Source organism: Monopterus albus, unplaced genomic scaffold (assembly GCF_001952655.1).
Source record: "Monopterus albus unplaced genomic scaffold, M_albus_1.0 scaffold75.1, whole genome shotgun sequence".
NCBI lineage: Eukaryota > Metazoa > Chordata > Actinopteri > Synbranchiformes > Synbranchidae > Monopterus > Monopterus albus.
In genome coordinates this window covers 1,054,902-1,071,186 of record NW_018127955.1, presented here as the reverse complement: position 1 = coordinate 1,071,186, position 16,285 = coordinate 1,054,902, and the positions used below count along the sequence as shown (strand labels likewise).

At 38.5% G+C, this 16,285-nt stretch overlaps 1 protein-coding gene and 1 long non-coding RNA gene across 2 annotated transcripts in view; both read left to right on the top strand.

The window, feature by feature from the left end:
• strbp (spermatid perinuclear RNA binding protein) overlaps positions 1–6,022 on the top strand; it is a 77,462-nt gene extending 71,440 nt beyond the window's left edge. Inside the window, 3 exon segments of the mRNA XM_020605984.1 lie at positions 1–85; positions 1,056–1,109; positions 3,674–6,022. The exon segment at positions 1–85 is cut by the window's left edge and continues 11 nt beyond it. Of these exon segments, the coding sequence (XP_020461640.1) occupies positions 1–85; positions 1,056–1,109; positions 3,674–3,750 (216 nt within the window). The 3' untranslated portion in view covers positions 3,751–6,022.
• Positions 6,023–13,986: 7,964 nt separating this feature from the next.
• Positions 13,987–16,285, top strand: part of LOC109963486 (uncharacterized) — a 17,934-nt gene continuing 15,635 nt past the window's right edge. The window contains exons 1-2 of the long non-coding RNA XR_002275412.1: positions 13,987–14,200; positions 15,863–15,999. This is a non-coding gene — a long non-coding RNA (uncharacterized LOC109963486). The remainder of the gene's footprint in view (positions 14,201–15,862; positions 16,000–16,285) is intronic.

Sequence of the window (16,285 nt, the reverse complement as noted above, 5' to 3'; positions counted from 1 at the left end):
GCTCAGCCAGCCAGAGGAAGAGGAAGAGCAGCCCTCGCAAGAGGAGCCTTCATCAGTGCAGCCGCACCTGGATATGTCACGCCAGGTACCGTACCATAATGAGAGGATATTTGTGTGTATTGTTGTTGTTAATTTTTTTTACAAGACAATAAGCATATGTTGCCACATTTTCAAAATATATTATTTTGACTTTTTTATGTGGGTGGTTGGTGCATCATGCTGATTTTTTAAAGGGCAGCCTGTGAAAAACACAACACATTTAGACATAAGTAAAAAAAATGACTTATTTAGCTGATATTTACAGTACTCTACATTTGATGCATTGTGTCATAATATACCCTCACATCACGCATCAAGCCTTGTAGGAGATGATAGTATTCTAATGCCTCCTGATTAGTATTTGTTCTGTACAGTATTTTTTTAAATAGTGCAGTGTTAGCATTTTCTTTCACTGTTGGCTTTACAGTATTCACATTTTCTTCTGCTTTAGGCTGAATGCTTGCTTGTCTGTTGAAACAGCATCCAATTTTCCCTGTAGGTGTATTGGAAATATTGGAGGTTTTGATAAATACCTACCTACCGTAGCATTCAGGGGACAGTATCTACATGACTGTGTGAGAACTCAATGTTAAACAGTGTTATCTGGGAATCATGCAGCAAAGCTGTCCACTGATTAAGGATAAAGATAATAAGGATAATCACCTTTATTGGCCAAGTATGTTACACACAAGGAATTTGTTTCTGGTACAGAAACGATGGCAGCCATCTGCGGCGCCACCTCAACCGACGGCTCTAACCATTAGTGGGGAATTTAGTATTTAGTTTGTGTTTTGCTGAACTTCCACAAATATATGACCTACAGTCTGGCTCAGATATATGTGATCTTGTTAGGAAGCAGTACAGCTTCCACTCAGGTCTCTTACCTTGAACCCACAGCTGTCTGCTAGAATTCATGATGGCCAAAACACTCATCTGAACTTGAATGCTAAACTAAAGTGTAGCCTGGAACTAAGCATGCACACATGAGTTAGATCCTGTAACCTCTTCCCCAACAGGCTTTGGGACACCGTATGGCTACAGCCCTGCTGCAGCAGCTGCTCCTGCATATGGTACGTGTTCATTTTCCTCTCCACACCTCATCATTTCACCTTCCTCCTGTGTATACCCTTCCTGCCCCTTTCCACCTTCTCTCCTCTCATAATCATACAGTCCTTGTCAATCTACTGTAACTGCTAACAATTAGCGGATAAATTAATCATCTTTTTCCTCCAATTTCTCAATTTTTTTTCTCTGAATTAGTTTAAAACATGATCCCATTCTAATCCAAATGATAGGGTTTGGCACAACATTTCAGTTGTAATTAAACAAAGCTTAAAGTGCTGGCTTCTCTTTGCCTGCTGCAATCAAATCTTTTGTGCTTTGGCTAACAGTCTACTCACCACTCGGTTCTTTATCTGCTTGTTGCCACTCACCCTCATCTGTTGTGACTGGACCGCTACTCTGTCAGTAGAGGTGCCAGTTTCAGAATTCCCAGAAACTGGTTGTGATTATAATGTCATACAGCTGCACTCGTAGTATCTTGAATAAAATTTGAAAGAAGTAGAAAACTGCACCTGTAACTCACTGCACAAGCTTTTCTGGACTTACATTAACCTACACACTGCCTGTACTGCCAGTATCCTCATTTCTTCTCAGATTAGCAGAAGGCATAGTGTAAATTCCTCACGGTTTTCCTTTAAGGCAGGGAGGTGGGGTCAGTTCACCCTTGCTGTAGTGTTCCTGTCATGTTACTGCTCCTCAGTGGTTTCCCTGTTCTCACTGCTGGTCACAGGCCTCTCTCTCGTACACAGGAATTCTTTAATAGTATTAGTGGAAAATTCAATGCATACATCTGTCTGTCACGTTCACAAGTGTAGTGTGGGTACATACGTATGTGTACAGCTACAGCTTGGAGTTTGAATGGGTCTTATGTGCTGGGAGAAACTGATCTGAGGCTCCGGGTAGATGTTTTAATACACCCCTGAGATCCCAGCAGCCTTCAGTATAAAGCATGGCTCAGCTTTTCTGTGTATGAGAGCATTTGTTTGGGATGTTTCTGTTCAGTCCCTGGCACCCACACATTTTTCACAAGATCCTGTGACTGCCACGCTTACTGAAAGGCTTAGAATTCAGTGGTAGGTGCCACTTACATCTAAGTATTACAGTTCACTGCCCTTATTTTAAAGTTTAATGACCATGACATCTAAAAAAATCAAAAGGCATTCAGTAAGTTTCTTCAGTGAAAAGATTCAATTAAGAGTCATTACATTTCCAGTATCTGAGGTTGGGTGAAGCATAAATCCCTCTTACTCATGTGTATATATCATGACCTGTTTGGTGATCACTTTAAGTCCAGCTGACCCTGAGCTGTAACGTCCAACAATTAGTCATGCTCATTTCATGTTATTTGACAAAGATAGCCACACAAACTAGAATTATACCAAGAATTAGCTTTTAAATGTTTCATCCTCACATTTTACACACACTTTGTGTAATACCTGTGCTGCGGTCAGTGTCTATGTTGAGCTTGGTTTCTTACTCAGTAGTTCCCAGTATTTTTATGATGCAGAGCTGCAGACAAAAATGAGAAAAAGATTATGGCTGTAAGTCAGGAAGGGGATCTTTATTTTTTTACACTGGCAGCATCATGAATATTAAATCCATATTCTGAATATTAAATCCATATTCAGGCTTTAAAGTGTCAAAATTAATGGAAGAAGTGTCCAAAATGCACATGAAAACAATTAACATGAAACAAACTACTATGTAAATACTGAGCTTTAATTCCATTTCCTGCTTTTTCATCATGCTCTGTGTGCACTGCTGCTTTAGCATTTCTTGTTGTCAGACACTAAGGACCATGAAGATATTCTGGAAGACAGAACACACATGAACACACAAAAGTTTATCATAGAGCACATGACATTATTCCAAAGGCTTTTTGAGATTAACCCATTTCCTGTCCACTACAGGACAACACAAACTATGGCTTCCCTTGCTCTAATATCTATTTTTCCACTTTAATGCAACTTGGGCTCTATTTCTACAGTTGTGGTCGGCATTATACTTGCCAAAATTAATGGCTGCAGCCTGAGACTGTGGCAGCAATGTTGAAAAGAACAAAATCACAGATTAGTGAAACAAATTTGAAAGTGAACAAAAACATAAGCAAATGTTATAGCTTGTCTTAATTCTGTGCACATAGCTTTAATGAACTCAAGTTTTACCTCTAGAAAATTGGTACATATTCTGGACACAACCATTTCTTGTCCCTTTGGACTTTGTTGTAGTGACATCACCTTGTTCAAAGATCTCAGCAATAAACTTGATTCATAACGACATAACCACAAAAATAGACCCAAGTTGTAATAAACTACAATAAATCTTTAACTTCAGCTACTTGTTTCTCTTTAAACCCCCCACCCCCCTCCGATTCTTCTAACTACTGACAAAGGCTGTCACTTCGACTTATGTGCCTGCACTCCCCTGTCCGGGAGCTCTGTTTGTGTAGTGCCAGGGGTGTTTGTTGGACGTACTTGTAGCAAAGTGTGCAGTGTAGTGAGCATAGAAACACTTGGTTATTTGTTGCCCTGGACTCATGCAGAGCTGTGCTCTTCTCATGTCTCCCCTGTAGGTTTGCCCAAGAGAATGCTTCTGTTGCCTGTCATGAAAGTGCACGCCTACCCCGTCCCCCACTACCAGTTCTTTTAGAACAGGAGACACACAAACCAAATGCACCTTTTTCAGTCTGTTCTTTTTTTCTCTACAATATTATTGATGGGGAGAGGATTAAAGACTTGAGCTGAACATTTGTAAAATTGCTTTTTGTTATTTGCTTTTTGTTTTGTTTTATTTTCTTACTGTTTCCAAGAACATTTATGAATATGAAAAAAGTGCAGGTTTAAGTTCTTAAGAAATAAACAAAAACTTGAAGGATTTTTACTGTGAATTGTTACCTCATTCTATGAGTCTAAATTATAGATATCAACCTTTTGTTATTGTGTTTTTTCTTTGCTTGGAAGAGGATAGTCTTAGCAATATCATACACACAACACACTTATTCTCTGTAAAAAAAAGAAAACAACATGAGCTGTGTGAAGGATGTATAGGAATAAATAAATAATGTTGAAAAATAAATAAAGTTTATCTCCTATAAAAGCTGAACACTGCCTGGTGTATATCTGCTTTAAAGGCTTTCAGCTGATAGAGACCTGAGTCAGTAGCAGCAGTTTGTTTTGGATCAGATTTAGACTTACTAGAGCAGTTACTCTGTTACCTAACATTTGCAGCGATGTACCCACTCTTTAACCCTGCACACAATACTACCTCTTACATTTGAACACCAAGCTTTAACATTCCTCCTGCATACATTTACACAGATTCAATTTCAGTCTACCTCAGCATCTCTCCTTACATCCCTTTGACCCTGAGCTTATAGATATTCAGGAAGAAAGGCAAGAAGACAAAGCGTGTATTTATAAAGCTCCTGTTAGATCCTGCATCTTGAATTCAGTTGCACGATCTCATTACCTCACATGGTTTATTATTTAGCAGGTTCCCCACAGCTATCACCTACAGTATATACAGTACTGAGAGAGTTTATATGTTGTCACATGCCAAGTGAAGATTGTTTGTTTGTTTATTTATTTATTTGCTGCAGTAATTTTAGCTCAGTAGCTCAGTATATTGTTTATGTTGGATTCAATTGGCAAAATAATAAAGACAAAGTCCATTACCGCTGCATGCTACATCTGAAATCTACCCAAATCTACACAGGTCAACTGTGTGTACTTAGAAACTCTCACATTATAAACCATCTAAAGTAGTAAAATGCAACCCATTAGAATTCTATCCACACTCTCGTTGTGTTTCATTTCCATATCATTGCTGTTATTGTTGCTTTTGCACATTTTCTTTTTCATTTTTTGCTCAACCTTCCACTAAGGATCAACTACCAACTGAGCCACTGAAACGTGGACCCAGAACTGTCCTTCAGTGACTTAAGATTTAAATATTAAAGATTCACTGTAACAATGACCAAATATAGATTAAACAACAAAAAGGAACAATAAGCAAGATGTTGCAGTTTGTTGCATCGACATACCAAAGGTCAAAGGTCATTTCCAGCCAAGAAGAGTTATGCTGGTCTTTCAATACATCTTCCAACCAACGAGCAATAACCCCTGACGATGTCTCCATGTTTACAGCTATGAGGCACAGTACAGTATTTTGTTCAGGGGTTGGCTGAGCTCCACTGAGTTGTTTTAAAAGCCTTTAAACTGATATTTGTCTTGCATCACATGAGCTTTTCTTCAATTTCACACGACTGAAAATTATTTACAGTGGTTGCCTTATGTGTATTTAATGTATTTATTCCTGTATGAGGTTGAGTTAATTTTAGTACACACAGAGCTGAAACCCCACAGAAGGTGTTTAGTTTCAAAACTTCCTTACCTGTGTCTGATCTTATTTTCAGTCTTTACCTGGCTAGCATCCTACCCTCACTGCAAATCTTCAAATTTTGGGTTAAATGTTTGTAATTAAGTGTACTTTATGTTCATGACTTGAACACCTGTAAAAATGATATTTGACATTTTGTGAAATACCCTTTTTCACTGTCTTTCCTAGAGTTAGAGGAGAAGATCAATACCATTCACACAATTGCGCACTAAATATGAAGCTGCAGCCTGTTAGCATAGCTTAGCGTAAACACTGAAAGAGGAAACTGCTAGCCTGGCTCTGTCCAAAGCTGACTAATTATTTCCCATTTGTTTCATGTGTACATTTGGACAGAGCTACTATAGCTGTTTCTCTGTGTGCTCAGTGTTTGTGCTACGCTAAGCTAGCCATCTCCTTGCTCCAGCTTCATATGTAATAGACAGGTATGAGAGTGGTTCATGATCATTATGTCTTTGTCATAGAGTCTTGTGTTTACAGATTTTGAGCTTTATTCACACAGTAATTGCTCTTCGTTTTTCTTTGTTTTTCATCTCATTGCAGGGGGTCTTTTTATTGACAATCCCTTTTACCAGCCACGGACCATTGCTCCTTTTATCATTCATCTGGGACCCCAGGATCTCTTCTCTGACTTTTAGAGGCAGCAGGTTGCTGAATAGTCTCTTCATACTTACCTGGCTGCTCACCTGCTTTTTCTGTCCGTCTGAGCGGGCCACCTTTCTATCTCAGCTGACGGACTCACAGATCTACAGCAGTTTTGGTTTGATCAGTCCACTGGAAACAACTTTCTGCCCGACAACAGTGGCAGAAACTGTCTGACCTACTGATAGCGCAGCTCAAAGCTCCTCTCAGCTTTCTCTTCTCTCCATCCAGATTATCACATCAGAGGAGAGTAACTGTACACTAAGCAATAGTCTGATTTGACAAGAAGCATTCAGCTGCAGTTGTGCTAAGCTAGGCTGAACTTTAGTCTTTCTTATAGCAATACACCTGAACTCCTCCTCTCTTCAAACTTACTTGAGAAGATGTGAATGTCTAATGGAGTTTTATCCAACACAGCATTGCAATAGCTCATTTTGATTGTATATTCATTGTATGTGTGTGTACATGTGGCTATAACATGACTATATACACATATATGTATGGTGTGTGTTTCTATAATGATGTGTTGACAATAATATTAATATATGATAATGTATTTATGTAAATACTCTATTAAATATAACTATCATTGGTATAAATTATTTTAGAATTACAAAGTGAAATGTAACTGTAATATCACAATATAGCTTTCTTCCAATTTTATATACACAGCAATTGAAGCTAGTTCTAGGAAATGCAATATTATCTTTGGTATTCCTATTAACCTGTGCTGTTAGAATAATAATGCTTCCTTTCTTTCCTCTCCTTCCTTCAAACTTCTATCTTTGATGTCTTTCTGGGCCTTTCTGAGCACGTTCTCTGCTGCCCGAGGTTTGTTTACATGGCCGGGACCAGAGGTGCTCACTATTGAACATGTTCTTAGCGTAACCACACCTGCGCAAACACACACACTTTTCCTGTCAGAAAGCACATTTTCTATAGTCTCACTGCTGGCAGGGAATAATGTTGTTACAAATACTTAATGTGTACAGTATGTGTATATTCTGATATACGCAATCCTCCCTCCACCTTCACAGACTCACCCATCAGCACCAAGAACAATCGTCAGCTCTGTCCCGCTCGCCTTAGGGAGCAAAAGCACATCTCACTGACACCCACTACGATGACTTCTTTCTGCAAACACACACACACACACTCTTCCCTCCACCTTCCTATAGCTGTTCTATACTGCATGGAAGTGAAGTTGCTGGTGGCAGAAAGAGCTTTGACAGTTGTTACACAGTAGGAAAGACATAGCATACACTGTGCCCAGCTAAAATCTTGGATTAGATTCTTGAGTTGTATTTATGTGTGCCCACTATTTACTGAAGCAAATATCACAATTTAAGTGTTCTTTTATGAGACATGTTGTAGTGGTTGGTGACATTACCTGAATGGATGTTTTGAAGCTTAGATTGGGGTCTTACCACGCAATGCCTTTGCTGGTCACTGAAGCCAGAAAATTTGAGCAACAGAAGGAGCTAAATAGAATAAGTTTCACCAGCTATGGTTGCCTGTTATGACTTAAGGAAATACACCAAAAACCTCTCTGTAAGTCCTAAAGGTTGCTTAAAAGTTGCAAAATGTTTAGGTTTGAAACTCAAACTCTGAGTTTGACTGTGGATTTTGAGACTGAACTTTTGAAAGATTTGACTCTGCTTTAAATTGTGGTTTTAAATCAGAAGGCATTTCTGCACTGGCTTCAACTGTCAGCAACGGTGCTGCTCACAGGGTTGTTGATCTGCTGTGGAGAGATTGTCAAATAGGTTAAGGAGTTTTGTTGGTTATCAGTTTAGTCTCAAACCTACATGTTTATTGCTTATTAGTGGTTAACTGTGTATTGGTAGTGTTGTGATTTATCCCTGCTGCTTACATATAGTAGCATTCACAGCATAGACGTAGTAAGTGGTGTGGGATTTCTGTGTATTTCTGTGGCGCTTACATGCTTCTGAAAGTTTCTTTTTTTTATTCTTAGCCTTTAATAGAGATGAGATGTCAGTCAGCAGAGGCAATGTTGAAGAGAATGTGCATCAAAAGGCTTTGATTCTTCTTGCGCTCGCCTTGATATGGGCACCGGTTTGATCTCCTGCGTTTGTGCCGGCTTTGATTCAACAAAAAAACAACTCACTAAGGCCACAAAGCCAATTTTAAGACAATATATCAAATTTTGATGAGTGAGATTTTATGACACATTTGACAGATTTATTAAAGATGAAATAAAAGTGTCACTGAGTCGTGATTGAGAGATTGGAGATAAACTAAAGGATGTCATGTACTTTCTTTCCAGTTGTGCTTTGTCTTAGAGCAGTGGGGTCAAGCGCACAAGCCCCTGATCAACTTCAACAACTGATCTTATCCATACAGTGTGCTGAATGACTGGATATGGTCCTCATTGTCTATGAGGTATCAGCTATCCTTTCCAGGAAGAATTTGTCTACTACTATTATACAGTCAAAAACACATCTTAGAAATGTCACTGATCTTTCCAAACCTGTAATGGCACTCAAGTTACCACTTCACTGGCCTGGAAATAAAAACTTTACAGATATTTTATCTGCTTTGTTGACATAAGAGAAACATGGCACATCTGGCTGCAATTAACTAGAGTAAATTAATGCCAAGATCATCTTGCTTCTGTGACATACAGTATAACACCATTAAGTTGATCCTGGTGCTAAAAAACTAACATATTATACATGTTAATAGCCTGTAGTTTTGCATTGCATGTTTGTTTTTTTGCTTAGCTATCCCCAGCTTTTTACATCAGTGTTTTTTCCCATGAAATCACAATGCCTCTGTGCTCATTTTGTCTCCAAAAGTCTTGAATAAGGATCTGAGAAAGTGCTGCTTTGCTGTGACTTTTCATTCCTCATGTGGAATTCACACTTGGAGCTTTATTAAGTAGAAACAGGCCTCTCTATCAGCTACGAATTTTTCCTAATTCCCCCTCTGCTCTCTCTCTGCTCTGTCTCTCTCTCGTGCTCTCCCTCTGCCCCTGTCCTCTGTCTCCAGATGGCCCACATTAACAAGGCAGACAGTCATACCTCAGCGAGCAACCTTTTCATTTCCCCTCAGACTGAACAGACTCACACAAGGAGTCACCCTGACCACTGACCCTGGCCTCTTGGTCTGTTGGCTAGACAACCGCATTTAGAGGAAACGTGGCAGAGTGAGAGCTCAGGGAAACACAGTCAGTCTAAAACAGGCACCAGCAGACTGGTGGGACTGTACAGGCTGGTCCATGGTCATAGTCATTCAGTAGTGTTAAATTACTAGGGAGTTACTGTCTCCTCCTTTCTTGTTAGGTTTTATAGTGAAACATGAGGAAAAATAAAATCTCATTTTACCACTGTCTGAAAGCACCATGTTTCTTAAAAATGTAACTAGGAAATTAGAGGCAAAGAGATGATCCCCCTGAGGTCTGATGAAAAAAATACACATCCAGGTTGTTTGTAGTATAATAAAGAAATTTGCACAGCAATAGAAGAAGAAGATCCAATTTTCTTGCTAAAGTACATATTTGGTGATGATTTAGAAAATGTGGGAGAACAAAGAGGGAAACTAACATAACTGATGCTGCTCCTTTCACAATTCATTTAAAATAGGGAGAGTGAGGAGCATCTTCCAGCTGTGTGTGTGTGTGCAGGGGTGTTCCCTTCAGAGGAAATACTCACAACAGCCACGTTTGAAGGCGTGAACAGTGATGTCTGTGTGAATAACTTCTCTGTTTGTGCTGGACTCATCTCATTGAGTTTTCTGATGGTTGTTGTTCCTGCTCTAGTGTTCCCCAGAAATCAAAAGGAAACAATGGCAGCCACTGAACCCACATGCACGCCTTCCACACACACACACACACACACACACACTGCCTCTCAGTGGGCATTCATCAACTACCGTACACCTTTAATCTAATAAGCACAAAACACCCACTTGCAAAACACCCACTCATCTTTCTCAGGGCTACCTGGCACACGTGTATGCAAAAAGACACACACACACACAAGCAAGCATAATCATATGTAAATAGTTCAACATTCATAGACTAACAGCTGAGCACGTTGCGACAGCATGACACTCTTTGCTCTGTGGTTTGTATATTACACATATGATTGTACTGTATTTAGCGAGTCACACAAGTGGTTAGGCCTTGTCTGTACTGTAGGATTTGAGCCATGTCTTGCTGAGAATACACACTCCCACCTACCCCATTTATTATTTGGTGCTTTATAACGGGCTGTCTGTAGCATTGTACATATGGATTTAGTTTTAAGTTTGCTTTTTTCTTTGAAAAACAACTCGAGCTTTGCTGTCACGAGAGAAAAAGGACAGGTACACTATTAAAAAAAAAACACTTTTATGGCACCAAATACAGGAGCTTTGCGGATGTAGATGCTGCAATATGTCCAGCTGGTAAAGAGTTCTGAATGCTTTCCTTGCCAAGTTACATCAGATTTTTGGACTCTGTTTTGGAGCCTAGCTTCTCAAAGCTACATCTTAATCTCCCTGTGAGGTCAAAGCTCAAAAGCAAAGCTGCAGGGATGCTTTTAGGAAACGGGTTCTGGTTTGTACTGTAGGATGGGATTTACTGTCTCTAGATGCCAAAGACTCTGAAGCCTTTGTTATACAAATCTGATCATCTCAGCAGTCTCAAAAGTGAGAAACCATACAGCATGTGATCTGATATTCATCGTCTAGACGGTTATGAAATGTCAGGTAAAAAAAAAAAAAACAGCTTTGCCGTATGTGAATCCAGCCTCTAAAGGATAACTGTGTCTTTCTGACTTTTGCAATAGCATAGAAATTTGGGATTTAAGTCTGAGTGTCATGCTAAATTTGTCTGGAAGCAGAGGGGAGAAGAGCTGAACAAAGCACTGGAAAGTCCATCTGCAAGTTGTTATGAATTCAGCAGAGCTGCAGAAATAGATCTCGGATCACGTTTCACCTGCTGAGGAAAAGTTAACCAGACTAACTGCTGGAACCGATCGCTTTCTCTGACTGTGTATTCATGTGTGTCAGGGGGGAAATGTATGTGTTTTGTGGTCATCTGACAAGCACATGAACAGGGCAAGTCAAAATATAGGACGTTATTTCACTCCCATATGAGGCTGCACACACACACACACACACACACACACACACACAGTACTGCAGTCATATTAAGCATGCCATTACATACTTCCTGTTCATGGTCATCTGATTAAATCCTGATAAACGATCAAAGCATTTTGGTTGGGAATGTACGCTGTTGTTATAGTGATTGTAGAATAGAATGTATTTACTCATAAAAAGGGTAAACTTGCTTTTTTGTAGAGAAGTATCTATACAGAATATATATGATACAAACATATATATATATACCTGTATATCGTTTTGTGTGAGAGAGTTGTTTTGGGAGCATCCACCCTGTTAGAATTTATATATATATTTCCCCCTTTTTCAGTTTTTATTTCTGATGTTTTGGCAACAATAATGTTTTATGAATGACGGGTCTTTAACTTTTCCTGTAAATATGTTTTTTTATTTTATTTTTGACATAAAAGGGGATTAAAAGAAATAGTTTTATGATGCTGCCTATGAAATTATGAAGTGATATCTGTTTACATAATCAATTCGATCCATTAACTTATCAGAGTAAAATTTTTGTGAAATGTAATAATGACATGGTTGGAGTCACACGTCATGCTGAACAGAGGCCAGTGACAAAGAATGAGTGGTTTCACTTGAAGTCGCTGTAATGATTGTTTTATTTTGTAGCAACATTCACAGCAGTGATGATCTGTGGTTGTCACTGTTCTTCACATAACCTATGCTTGTTGAACTTAAATAAATCTGAAACGTGATGAATAGCTACATGTGATTATCTTTTTTTTAATGATTTCTGACAACAAACTGATAGAGTGACTGGTGTCTGTGTTAAAGTTTGATAATTAAAGATGAGCTTTTCATAGACTGTAAATAAACCGGCCTGAGTAGAATGGGTTAATAAACCTGCTGTTTCAATATTACACCACAGGACATGATACAAACCACTGTACAAAAATAGTGGATACCAGCACAATGTAAAAAAGAGGAAATGAAGGAAATAACAGCCTATATGATTTAAGAAACGACTCCATTCTTAAAAAAAAAGAAGAAATAAAATGAAATAAATAACCTTTTACTGTATGTGTAGCAAAAAAGAGTCAAGAACTTAACAAAAGGAAAAAGGGACATTTAGTTTTTTAGAGGACACAAAGAAAAAAGGCAAAATAGAAAACAGAAGACACAACAGAAAGGACAGATGAGGATGGTGGAAATGCCATTAGTTCTGTGAATATAAATTATTGTAGACTTACAAAGAAACAAGTTAAAATTCTGATGATGGCACAAAATGTATTAGGTTACTGCAGTTTATCCTAAAGGGAGCATAAATGTCTGAACAAAATTTTATGGCAATCCATTCAATGGTTGTTGAGCTATCTCACCAAAAACAAAACGCTGTCAAGCTCATGGCGCTACAGGAAATGTCAGGATCACTAAGGTCAGTACAGTTCATCAACTGAATACCATGAATGTGTATATACTACCATCCCTAAAACAACACTTAGCCAAAAAAGATTAAAAGATTGTATGGTATATTCATATACAATTGTCAAAATTCATGGAATTTATAAATGAATTCACTTCAAAACAGAAGTCTTCATTAAAAATACGATCTAAAAATCCAAACCTGTCCTTAAAGTAACACTTACACTGTAAACTCAAATTAGAGAAACAATCTGAGCTCCTAATTATTCAACTGATTTTGTGCGACTTAGTTCTTAGCCTAAGTGTTTTAAACTGTTTAATATTGGTTGCACCATTCCCAAATGTCATCTTAAACACATACTGTATTTTGATTTGGTTCTGTATGGGCACATTTTTATCACAGTCACACCTCAAAACATCTACATTAAAACTGACACCTGCTAGTGAAAATACTATAGTTGTGTCATCACAGAGTCAAGGTTATGGGTGATAATTGGCAGGTTTGTCTAAGAAGAGTTTCAGCACATGGCAGTGCAGCAATATGAGCTGTCAATCATATTTAGAGCAGCAGTGCGAACAGCTGAGTCAGAGTATCCAGTGACATCTCCAGCAGTCAACACCACAGTTGCCAGTCATGCTGCAAAGAGCAATAGACATGTGGTTGTGCATATGTGTGTCTTTTAGGACAAGGAACAACTGCAAAAACAACAGTTTTTGTCTGGAAAAAAAGCAAATGAGACAGAGGATGAGAATTAAACTCTCCAGCTGAGTAATCCTGAGAAATAAAATGCTGCTCAGCAGGTAGCAGTGGAGTGTTTCAAATGTGTCAGTTCAGTTATGAAAATGTTCACATTTGTACTGCATCAATTTAGAGTTTAAGTGACAAAAATTGGAGCATTGTAAACATGTGTCAAAAATGTGAATGTGCTTACATGTCATCTCCCATCAACATAATAAAACTACAAGTACAAGTCAGACACAGCAAATAAACCATCCTCAGTAAAGACTCTTGCTTGCTGTGCTCAGAAGTGGGTGAGCATAATTGCTTATTCTGTCCATAGAAACTGCAGACACTTACATATGATGAGACCTGATGAGAAGCAGAAATATCTTTGCACGGTGTGACCATGAGACTTGGTTGTGGTTCCCTCATCTCAGAGTTATGTGGGCTACACACTAATCTGGAAAACTAATAACAGTATACCACAGCCAGCTGTATACATGGATAACTTCTTAGGGTGACCCGGATTGTATTTCAGCTGGTAATAGTAGATATGCTCACAAATCTTATGAATAAGACAGAACTCATTCCTTCCATTCTGACACAGGACATTAGGGCTTTATAGATAAAAACATGGCCGACGTTGACTTAAGGAGACTTGTGAACATACCAAACCAATATCAATATCAGTGTACCTGTAAGGCACCATGCAGGGCTCTGTTTGCCAACAGCCATTAAACAACAGAAGAAGAAGAAGACGAAGAAGAATATGTAGGTTACACGATTGTTTTTGTTTTTCTATCATCGCACGCGACCGACGTACACTCTGTGTAGGTGGGTAGCTAGGTTAGGTCGCTGGCGACTCTACATTACCAATTAGCGAAAGTTGTGTGGATATTTTGATTATAAAGGTGTTAGATCATACAGACGGACAGCAGAGAAGTGGGTTATGCTGTAGTAGTGTTTCGAGAGGTTTTTTTTATAGATATTTAGGGACTTTTTTCCTGACGTGAAACTGACGTTGTTAGCAGCCCACAAGCATGCTAGCATAGACAAACTTTTCAGAATTCAAAAAGTCACAGGCAAGAATCCACACTTCCAGTCCAGAGATCTTCCAACCCCCAGCCTGCCAAAGCAGCCCGGAAGCAGGAAGACCCCGAACCAAGCATTGCTATACAATATTAATCCTTTCTGGGCTGTCGAACCGTGACGTCACCTGATAAGCAAGCCTTGCAGCTGCTCTATCATTTAGCCCACACATGAGGAAAAGTCAAGGTGCGTGACTGTTGTTTTCGTGGTGTGTATCTAAACAATGGGACATAACCTTACACTTTAAGACAAATATTAAGACTAGCATTACAGTTGACCCTAAAAGCTCTTTTCCTGTAACCTTGGCGTGCCTGCAATTTTACTGCAGGCTAATAGTTACATCAAACTAGTCACCCTGTCTGCACTAAACATCTTCTAATACAACAGATCTCTAATCCATATCTATCTAACTAAGAAATAACCTAACAAGAGGGTAGGTTAAAGTTTTGTTTAATGTCAATATGATAATGATCATGGACTGCTTTATTTACTGTAAATTTATTGTAACTGATTTAATTTTCTGTTGCATTGTTTATTGAGTTATATGTAACTAGCTAATGTTAAATGTCAATGGTTTGGGGTTAAGGTAGCTAACGTTAGCTATCTAGCCGCTGTAAAGTCATCTCTAACTTAATGGTGAAACTCTTTTTTTACATGGCAAGTTGATGTGTTTGAAATCTTAATAACTGATCTTAAATTACACCAACTCTGGCTTCTGGAAAACATCTTTGCACCCAGATTAGTTATCATCTTGCTCCCATCTGGATCAAATTACTTCAGCCTCCCTCCAGCCATCCACCTTTTGTCATGGTTATATGACCTCAAACCTGTAAACACTGTTAGCTGCGAAGCTCCAGCACTGATTTGGATGAAATAAATTGATATTAAACAAGGGGCAGTCAGGTGGAATAATTAGTATAGAAAATTATTTTTAGCATTGTTGGTGTTGAAATAATTGCTCAGTCCGTGATTAGATATTGGGGGAAAACAACAACAATATAGTGAATATTCCTGGGTTGTTCTAAATTTCACCATTTCTACTGTTTCCAAACTGATCATTATATCTGACTCAATATATCTGTTCTAATGTATACTGTGCACTCGTATATTAGAAAATCTCAGGTTAAAAAGTTGTGGTTTTAGTGGATTTACTTACTGGGAATGATAAAAGAGATGTTTCAGAGAGGAAAGTCTCATTATTTCTCTCAGCACTCCACATCTAATTTGAAAACCATAATTATGGTAATCAAATGTCATGGATTAGTACCTTTACTGATTGAGAAAATGATATGTTTCTTTCCCCGAGAAGATCTCCAGGCCTAATTGTCCATTAAGAGAGAAATGATAGCAAAGAAATTTGACACAGCAGAGCAGTGTGAAATTTTTACTCCTATCTTTTCTGAACAGGTTGAGGCTCTACTTCATTCACACTCCTCACCTGAACAAATGAGATAACAGAGACGAGACTAACAAGATTCATCGCTCCGGATTTCACCTTAAAGTGTTGCTACAAACATTCACACACAGTCCAGCTAAGGGAAAAGGTAAGTGTGTGTCTCTTCAGCAAGACAGAATGTGTGTTTGTACTCTGTCATGAAATGGTAGAGCAGTTTTACTATCAAAGCTTCAATACCCCAGTGTAAACACATGCTTGCAAAAATGTTAGATACAAGTAAACAAGTAGCCTATTTGCAATAAAATAAACCTTGCAAACAACAAAGGGGGTAGTTTGCAGAATATGTCCAGGTTCAGTTTTAGTTATTTAATTGTTTTTTTAATTTTTGTTCTGTTGTGCATAACAGTCGCAGCAGCATTTCAGTGCCTACTCCG